The sequence below is a fragment of the Pseudorasbora parva genome, chromosome 15 (genome assembly GCF_024679245.1).
Source record: "Pseudorasbora parva isolate DD20220531a chromosome 15, ASM2467924v1, whole genome shotgun sequence".
In the NCBI taxonomy this organism is placed as follows: Eukaryota; Metazoa; Chordata; class Actinopteri; order Cypriniformes; family Gobionidae; genus Pseudorasbora; species Pseudorasbora parva.
The window spans coordinates 31,745,501-31,755,647 of NC_090186.1; the positions used below are offsets into that span (position 1 = coordinate 31,745,501).

The 10,147-nt window shown below is 37.9% G+C and overlaps 1 protein-coding gene across 3 annotated transcripts; it reads left to right on the forward strand.

Moving 5' to 3' along the window:
- The first annotated feature begins 276 nt into the window (after positions 1-276).
- prrx1b (paired related homeobox 1b) lies at positions 277-6,610 on the forward strand. Of its 3 annotated transcripts, none has more exons than XM_067418631.1 (5): positions 277-810; positions 3,359-3,534; positions 4,625-4,806; positions 5,546-5,611; positions 5,822-6,610. In XM_067418631.1, the coding sequence occupies exons 1-5, from the start codon at positions 564-566 to the stop codon at positions 5,952-5,954; spliced, it is 804 nt and encodes a 267-aa protein (XP_067274732.1). In that variant the 5' UTR covers positions 277-563; the 3' UTR covers positions 5,955-6,610. The 3 variants fall into 3 exon arrangements, with proteins under 3 accessions (XP_067274732.1, XP_067274731.1, XP_067274730.1); XM_067418630.1 differs by having other exon boundaries at positions 5,546-5,607; XM_067418629.1 differs by lacking the exon at positions 5,546-5,611.
- Positions 6,611-10,147: the final 3,537 nt, after the last annotated feature.

The following is a 10,147-nucleotide window of genomic DNA, read 5'->3' on the forward strand; positions in this document are numbered from 1 at the left end:
GGTCTCAATTCTTCATTGACAATCCACTCCACTGTATGCCAGTGAGCGTGCCGTTTGAAGTGCCAGAGCTTGTGGGTGTGAGTGATTAGAGCACGGCGTGGAGCAGAGGAGAGAGCCAACAGCTTCGGGAAGGCGGCGGAGTGCCCTGCCTCCTCTCGACGCTTTACACACATGCATCTGAAAGGCATCAGCATTTCTGGATCGGCGCTCAGTCAACAACTCCGTGGAGCTCGGGGAGTTTTTTCTCCCTTATTGAATCAACAGTACTTTGCACAGAAGAGATTACATGGCTATGAGTGAATGGATTCAAAATACATCGTGGTCTTTGCAATCATATTAAGTTCCACAAAGTTTTAAACCAGTTTGTAATTTTACTCCACCTGGATCTGTGGGAACAACTTTCCTAGAGGTAGCTAGCTATCACAGTGAGCAAAGGCAACTAAGACATCGGTTTGGAGGCGCTGTTTCATAAGAGTGTGTCTTCACATATATGCGAGGAGGACCTGTTTGCTTAACCTAATACACTTGCCCAGTTTTTTTTCCTCTTGTATCGTATTTGCGTCATGACTTCTAGCTATGCACATGTAATGGACAGACAAGCAACCATATCCAGCAGACTGGAGAGTCCCATTACAGCCAACCTGGAAAACCTGCAAGCCAAAAAGAACTTCTCGGTGAGCCACCTGTTGGATCTAGAGGAGGCTAGAGAAATGGTCGGTTCTCAGGCAGATGAAAGCGTTGGAGAAACGGGAAGGACTATGCTGGAATCTCCGGGTTTAACCAGCGGCAGTGATACAACACAGCAGGAGAGTAAGTGTGCCTGCTTAAATATAATAATTCACATAAGTGTTGTTGTAGATAGAATCAATACTACCGAACAGAAACAACACAATAAACAATAAACCATAGCATACTGCCATATTTAGCCTTTCACAATACTGTCAGATTTATTGACATTCAATAATTATTTGATTATGTAAATATGGTTTATAGGAACCGCTCATCCAGCCGATTAGGCTACATTACGAGTCAATCACTATATTGAATGTATTACTTTTATATGTTGGCTATTGTACCTCAGTTTTTCATTAGCAGTGTATAGGTGATGCTAATTTTCTTTCCACCAGAAAAAAGATTTCCGCTTGATATAAGTTTATGGGTCGTAAACTAATTTTGTACATCATTTATGATTGTTGACATTCCAGCCCGTAATGCATTTATGAAATCATGGCCCCATAAACACCGCGAGCTGCTTTGTGCCTATAGCCTACTTTACATAATAATTAGAATATTTGCAACGAATTTCAATTTACAAAATAGTGGAGCTGAATAACTGTTACATGAGTCTTCTCGGTACAAGGAACAATAAAATGGGCGCTGGAAAAAAAACCCAGACAAAATCCTGTATCTACTTTCTGGACCTTTTCAGTTCATTTAAACACTATAATTTGTCATCATTATCTTGCATCCGGAGAACATACATATGCGATTATGGTATCAAATAGCATACGTCCATTATGTCTACTAATATAAATCGTGCTTTCCGTGTTTTGCTGACCAAAATGTAAATATTTTATTTTGGCCTGTTGCTATCTTTCAGACATAGCCTACCTATAAGTTTACCAATGATTATTAAACTTCCGTCAATAATTTAGTAGGCTATAGACTATCGGATAGGCCCATTTCTTTCTCTCTTTTTTTAATTAGCCTATAGTACTTTTTTATTTCTTTTTATTGCAACAATTGAAGATAATCGCCTTGGCTTGTATTTGTCGTTCTTTTTTCCACATCCATTTTTGTTGTATTTTTAAAACCATCTCTATCACGCAATTAAATATTTAATTCGCCTAGTGAAAATGAGATCGAAAAAGGTTTACGTTATTATTGCATTGTTTGACATTTATTTTTCGTTTATTCCCCGGCGCGTGTAACAGCTTGTGTTAGTTCTCTTATACAAATCAATATTACTCACACAACTAATTTCAACCTCTAAAATGTAAGTTTGGTTTATTACAATTTTCAGGATAGCACAGTAATTTATGTATTTGTAAACAATATTTTAGCCCCCATATGATCAAACTACCAATGAAATGTATATTAAAATAAATGGCCATATTGTTATCTTGAGGACTGTTCCAAGATACTTGGCTACTGAGAAATTACATATACAGGGAAATCAGAATGCATAAGGTATTTGAACAAAAAGTAATACAGTCATTTCTGTTTTGCGATGTATAATTAATTCACTCATTCATTATTTGTTAGTGTTTTTCCTAAAACTCTTGGACTCCTTTTATAGAATCATTTTTAAGCATGCCCATAACAGCCCATGCCCCATATAAAACAGCTTGAGTTTACATTTAAATGTAACAAACAAGAAGTTTAAAAAGTAATTAAACTGACCTTTACAATCTGGTGAATCTGAAATTCTAACCAATAAAATGCTGGCATTTAACAATCTTTCCAACAGGCCTAAAGGGACTCTCTCCCCCTGCTATGCTTAGGTCAAATGTCAATTTTCATCTTGTGATCCTTTTGGAAAATTATGATCGTGGAATTACTGTTGTCATGAAGAGCAAAAAAACAAAACAAAAAAAACACTGCAGTTTATCTTTGCTGTCAGCTGAATGATTATCAAGTCTCTTGAGAGTTTAAGTTCTGTGCTTTTGGCTATAAAGAGGGGACACTGATGGGAATAGTCTCTTTAAATATGTTCTTAAATATGCCTGCTTGACATGCTCTTTTCCATCTATGTATTCCTTGATTGTAAAAGTACCTGTAAAACAAACAGCGGATATTTTTTGTTATGCTACTGCTCAGAATAAAGAACGGCAAAGGCATTTCTGGTCAGTTTCTAAATCTCATCCTTGCTGCACACTGAAGATGAAACATGAGCTAGAACAAAAAGTCAGTTTTTGAGATAGCACACAAAGTTTGTCAAAAGAAACCAGAGGGAAGAAGTTATATTTAAAAATGACTTGGTGGGGGACATGCTCCAGTCTTAAAGTTTTTTTGTTTTGTTTTTTAAAGAGGTGTGTTTGTGATTTATGCATGCACAACATTTATCAGATTTAACTTTTTTCTAATCCCTTGAATAATAATCAAGGGATTAAACCTTTTTTTATTAATTTGATTAGTACTTTTTATAATCACATTCTATATATATATATATATATATATATATATATATATATATATATATATATATATATATATATATATATATATATATATATATATATATATATATAAAATAACATTGAGAACTAAACTCCTGCTGATGGACATTAATTTTGAATGAATTATCTAAAAGCTGCAGCACCTGAGATAACTATATTATATGCATGTGTTTTACCAGATGAGCAGCTAAACTCAGAAGAAAAGAAGAAGCGGAAACAACGGAGGAATAGAACCACATTCAACAGCAGCCAGCTGCAGGCGCTGGAGCGAGTGTTTGAGCGGACACACTACCCAGATGCCTTTGTTAGAGAGGACCTGGCTCGCAGGGTCAATCTCACTGAGGCTAGAGTTCAGGTAAACTTCACACCTCACAATCATCTATTATGTCCTTAGTTTACTGGTTGATTAAAAAATACATACATTTTGATAGCTACTTTGAAAGTAGCAGATGGTTAAAAATAAAAAAAAGTACAAATAAAATAAAAATAGATTTAACCAGTTGCCTATTTCAAGATTTCAGCAAGGATGCAGGTACAGATGAACGTGATGGTAACACTGAACCTTCGTGTTATTCCGCCACTGTCATCAGCCTCATCGCCAGAGTTCAGGATGATTGTTTAAAAAGCCCTAGCCGATCACTGCCTCTCAGCACACATGCTGTAGGCCGCAGCCAGTCTCTACATTCTCCTGTAATGAGACTGTTTTTGTAGAAAGATGGGGATTATTCCCGTTTATAGATCAAGAGAAGGAAGGGGAGAACGAAAGGAAAGAAATAGAACAAACACATCTGCAATTAATGTGTCCCAGAAAGGGAGCAATACAGAAATGCTTTGATAAAAGAGACTTTGAGCTCATTCCTCAGGCGCTGCGTAACCGGACACTGTGCCTCAACCAGGCCTGGTGCTGCAGCCAACGCTTCGAGATCTGGGCTCCCCGCTCTGCCTTCAACCATGTTTCACAAGCGCGTTTGCTTATTCTTCAAGCCTCTGATGTGTCCTCTGCAAAAAAGGTGTACATGTGTGCACCAGTGGATCAGGCTGAATACGCAGATTTTCAAAAAGCGCAGCAAAATACTGTCTTACAAAGGCAAAATGCAGTTACGCCAACGTTGAGACTGAGAAAAACAACTTTTTTGATTGAATTTTGATTTATATGATATAATTTTTCACGCTCCATTTTCTGAATCCCATCATAGCTGAGCCAGTGCCAGTATGTCAGTAAAAATCTCAAGCAGAACAGTGAATCATCTAATATCATGAGGACAGAACATTCTGAAACTTTATAGCGTTGTTCTAACATTTTTTTTGTTTTCGATGTGGGCAATATTATACCAGTTATGTCTTGAGTCTAAGAATCTGCTTTGCTCTGCAATTTGTCTTTCATCGCTGTGCGCTAAATATCCAGAGTAACCACTGTACTGTCATTTCGGCTTGTGTTCTCATAGGTGTGGTTCCAAAACAGACGGGCAAAGTTTCGGCGTAATGAGCGGGCAATGCTGGCCAGTAAGAACGCTTCACTTCTCAAATCCTACTCGGGAGACGTAACGGCAGTGGAGCAGCCTATTGTCCCCCGTCCTGCACCACGTCCAAATGACTACCTGTCCTGGGGGAGCGCAGCCCCGTACAGGTAACCCTCTGAATCCTTCTCATCTGAGCGCTTTGATTCCATTTCATTTCCTTTCTGTGTCTCCTGCTCTCCTGCCGTGACTTCATCTTCTACAGTTGCCCGTATTTTCTTCATCCGAACGTTTTAAATTCTATTTTTTTGCATAATTTAATTCTTAACCTCTTCTATTTTGCTTAAAATTTTGAGGGCCGTGCCGCAAAACTAGAAAAAAAGGACAATGCCTTGCTTTTCCCAGCAGCGTTGCATGTAAAATAATCAAAGTAGCAAAATGACCGGCTAGCGAATCTTCCGTCTCTCTTTTTGTGGAAGCGATGGTGGGCTGATCCCCTGATGATGAAGTGATAATCTGAAAACAAACCATATTAAATCCGCCTGTGACCCTCATGACCTTTGGGCCATAGGAGACAAATTGACTTTCAAAGGAAGAAAAGTCCATTGGGCAGGATTTTTTGTGACTCTAGTTACACTATGGTTGTAATTTACAGTAATCTTCATTCTTAAAAGCCGTATAGAGTAACTAACCCTGCCACTCCGGCCAACTACCTTTTTCCCAGCAGCTGAAATATGCAACTCGACCGGGAACTATTTCTGGCATGAATACACATTTGACCAGTGACCATGCCAGTAAAACAAGCTTGCACAATTTCGACGCACACCTAACGCATTACTGTGCACATAAAATGCATACATATTAATGCAGTATTTATGAAGAATTATTAACTATTTATATATTCTTAAGCTGGTACCCAAGGCCGGAGGGAGGGCCAATGCGAATGCCACAGAAAATGCTGCCCACAGAAAGCAAGTACTTTTTTAAATTTCTATTTATGGTTTATCATTTCAATTGAAAACTTAAGCATTATCTTTGGGTTCACATGAAGACAGTACAGTTTTTCCATTTGTATTTAATTATTTTAAATTTGAGGCTCATTTCTCATCCATTGCTAATTGACATTGTAATGCATTTAAAATATAACCATTTTAATTGTCTATCATTCTCCTATCTTATTTTCAGCACCATGGCAACCTACCCACCCACTTGTGCCAACACCACTTCCACCCAGGGAATGAACATGGCCAACAGCATTGCTAACCTGAGACTGAAGGCCAAAGAGTACAGCCTCAACCAAGTGCCCACTGTCAACTAAGCCTGAAAAGAGGGACGGGATGTGGGAACAAAGAGAAGCAAGAGACGTTGAGAAGAGAAGATTTCAGAAGAGCTGGATGAGTTTGGCCTCCTGCAGTGTCAGAGCAGAATGGATATGACTTTTCACCCCCTCCTAATCCAATGGAATTGCATTGTTGTCCCTCTCATTTGGCTTTTTTCTTCATCACAGATGAAGGTGCGTTTCTGAGAAACTCGATCTCATTTTTGTACTGATCCGAAGATTGTAAAGACAACGCAAGGTCTGCTCTTTGGAGAACAAGTCAACGAGCAGGGCTCCGCTAAATCAGTAAGAAGTGGCAGACGGAGCGTCTGGATGCTGTAAGCTGTTCTTTCCTTGTTTGTTTTTGGCTGTATTTTGGGTCGACCGGATGGAAAGTAAAGAAACTTGCATGGCAAACAATGGAGGACTGTTGTTCACCATTCACCACTGAATGGTTTAAATTACACCTGAAGTTTAATGCTGAGATTTGGCAAAATACTGACCCAAAATGTCTCCATGTCTACATCCAGTAGAATAAAGACACATTTGTGGAGTTAAATCAGTAGACATGAGATGTTTAAAACCATCAATGCTAATGGAAGCCCCAGGGCCGGATTACATCTTTTAATGTCTTGAATATTACACCACTGTTTAAGGTAAATACTGTTCCCCATGGTGACCTATGTATCTGCTCACAGTACACTAACAAAAGTATGTTTCAGTTTTTATGGAGGTGATTTTTTTTATCAATCATATTTTTTCTTCTTATATTTGGAAACCATATAGTAATAAAACATTTTCAAGCAATGAATCATATACTATTGTGTTGAATCCTGCAGCTGAAGAGACATTTCCACTGGTTTTGCTAAATACTCACATTTGAGAAACTGTTGCAGGCAACAGTATTACTACATGACCTTAAAAAAATATATCCGCATGTAACATTTATGCTTTATGTTAGTCAAAACACCAACACTACAAAATAAACAATCCAAAAATAATTTTGTTTCATATTATAGATTTTGATGTTTCTATGAATGTTCTTTGAATTGGTTCTGATACTATGTGAGGATAATGGGTTTTTGGATATATCCCATGATATTTTCTACATGTTTAAGCTTTTGCTAGGTAAAATCTTTCCGTGGAATGCACAAAGCAACACCCGTGTTATTCAAAACTAATTTTGGAGTATTGTGCAATACTATGCAATGCCGCTGAGCTATGTATTCCTTGTTGTGGTAATCCTGTCTGAACATCTCAGGACGTTTTGTTTTAGCAAATGTTCCCACTTTTTAGAGCATTTCAAATCAAATTGTGGCACATTCAATACCCAATTTTTTTTCCAATTGATTATTTTTATCATTTTTTAACAGAAGCTCCTCTGTCCCAAACGGGTTACTTGATATGCTAAGTACTGATTAGATTCTAGATCTGATATACTTTTACTTTGCTGGGTGTGAACAATGTGATGAACTTTTTAAACTTGAATTACAGTTTTGTTTACTCACAGAGATACTTAACCCTGAATCTTTGTTTACATGAGCACATCTGTACAAAGTAAAGGTATTACCTTGGGGAAATTTAGAACATTTGAGTTTTAAGACCGGTATAATACGAGTAGACAGCCATAAGCATGTTTGTGAACAGAGTATGGTGGAACATGAAACCCAGCTACCCCTTTATTTATATGGGCGAAATGGTAACACTTTGTTTTTGGGTTCAATTCTCACTATTAACTAGTTGCTTATTATTAGTATGCATATTACTAGGATATTGGCTGTTTATTAGTACTTCCAAAGCACTTATTAACGCCTTATTCTGCATGACCTTATTCTACAACCCTTAATCCTACCCAATACCTAAACTTAAACGCTAAAAAATCTTACTAACCATTAATAAGTTTATTGAGGCAGAAAACTGTGTTGATAAATACAAACAAATTTGAGATGAAAAATAATATATTTTTGCAGAATCCCTCAAAACGTGCATGTCTGCACCCTGCCTTACTTTGCAGATTTAATTTACTAAGATTACTAAAATAAATACATTTAGTCTGATCAGATTTTTTTTCCAATAAACCAAGACTGCAATATATATGATGTACTGATATAATAATCATCATCAATTGTTCTAACAGTTAAAATATAATGTATGTGAGTGCAGCAAATCCTTAAATGGCAAAAAGTGTTTCTGTGACATATTTTTTTATATCTCTATATGATTTACTTGTTTATTAATTGCCTGGCAATGTCACATATTAAAATTTGCAAATGCAATAAAGTCAAACACACTTTCACAATGAGCAAGACTGTAAGTTAGAAGCACTATAAATTCTGGGAAATTCACTAAATCAAAGACAGGGAATGGGGTTGTTATTATTTCCCATCATTGTTGTCAGCCCAACCTATTAAAAATGCTTTCTGAGGTCCGCGTTTACACCCACGGGCGTTGATTAGCGACATGACTCGTGTGTATATGTGTGTGTGTGTGTATGCAAGTGCCTTGTTCTCCGTCCAGACTATTGCATACTCTCCATGCTGTGGTGATCAGGTCAGGTCGAAGCGTCTCACCTTTCAGGCAGCCAGGCCCTGCTGACCCGAAGTGCTTCCAGATGTGCGTAGGCTGTGACCCGCTCGCCCCACCACCTCAGGCCTGGGGCCCGGGCCCCCTCCATCAGGGCTGACAGCATCCCCCTTGGATGGGTGTACGCGCAGCCGCCCGAGCAGATGACATACAAACACCTCACCCCCTCAGCACCACATCTGGAGCCTATTACAGAGGAGACAGTCAAAGTGAGCATGGGGGGGAAGAGTCTGAAGCGTGTGTTAGGAATATATGCATGATAAGGTGGAGATGTTTGGAGTAAATTTGAGCGTGTTTGCGTCTACTTATTTCCTGTGACCTTTTTCGTCTCTTGAATCTCCCTTCTTGTCTTTTTTTCCTTTGCTCCATAACAAATCTACCGCCTTCCATGTCAGCCCTCTGGCTATTGGCTAAGGCGCTGAGAACATGTGGCCACAGCCAGTTTATTAATGCGAGCGCTTGGATTGGGGTTTGCACAAAACTATAAGTTACTTGTCTTTTGTAAAATACAGTCCAGCTGTTTACAGTGTGCGGTAGAAGCGAATGCCAAGACGGCATTGTGTGCTGACATCCTCTGACGCTGAATGGAGTTGAATGAAATGTGTTTCTGCCGTGCAGAGTTCACTGACCACAATCCACCTGCTGGGTTCAGCTACAGAGGAACATACAATCATCTTTATGACAAAAACATTGCACTTTGGCCTTTCAGATGGATTGATTGGCATTTTAAATGTATGTTTAATGTGCATGTCTTGGTGAAATTCCCTTGTGTGGTTTTATTTTTTTGTGTGTGTCAACATTGCACTATAAAAAATTAGGTGTTCGTAGCACTTTAAAAAGCAGCAGTGGCTTTGAATGATTTATATATCTTAAATATCTTGAATGAACTTAAGTTGCCATGATTTAAAATCTGGAAATTTATTACCTTGTGTTGCCTCAGATGAGAAAGTCATTTTTAACTTGCAGTTTACATCTATGTTAAGAACTTTTTCGCTGATTTCACTGATTTTCCAATAATTTTGATTTTCCAAGTCCCCAAATTGGGGGAAACTTTTTACATGGCCTTAAACTTTATACATTAACTTTACACATGGCGGAGGATAACAGTTATTGATGGTATTCTGTAGGTCTATTCATTTTTTTACGCAACAGCTATCCCCTTGTCTTGCCGTTAAAGTATTGCATATTTACTTTACCAAATTAATAAATTACCATTTGAAGCGTATATTACAAAAATACAATGTACTGAAATTCCATAGCGGTGTGAATGGTTATATGGTTTTCAGTGAATGGGGCGCTAAATGGATTTAATGATTTTCCCAATATATAGGCAAGAAGAAACCTTGTGGCCTCCTTGAATCTTTTTTTTTTTCTTCAACAAAGCACTTGAACACGTGAGTAATCGCGACTTCAGAAGTGGGAAGTAGGTCATTTCCGACATAAATAAATATATTCAGACAAAAATAAGGCATACATTTTAGCTTCACAAGCAAGCTGTACTCTGCGCGTGCTGACTAAATAGGATAAACACATGCTCTGTCTTGCATATTTACGTATGAACGTAATTCCTGTTTAAGGAACGTAAATAATATTCTTCTTACGTAAATAAT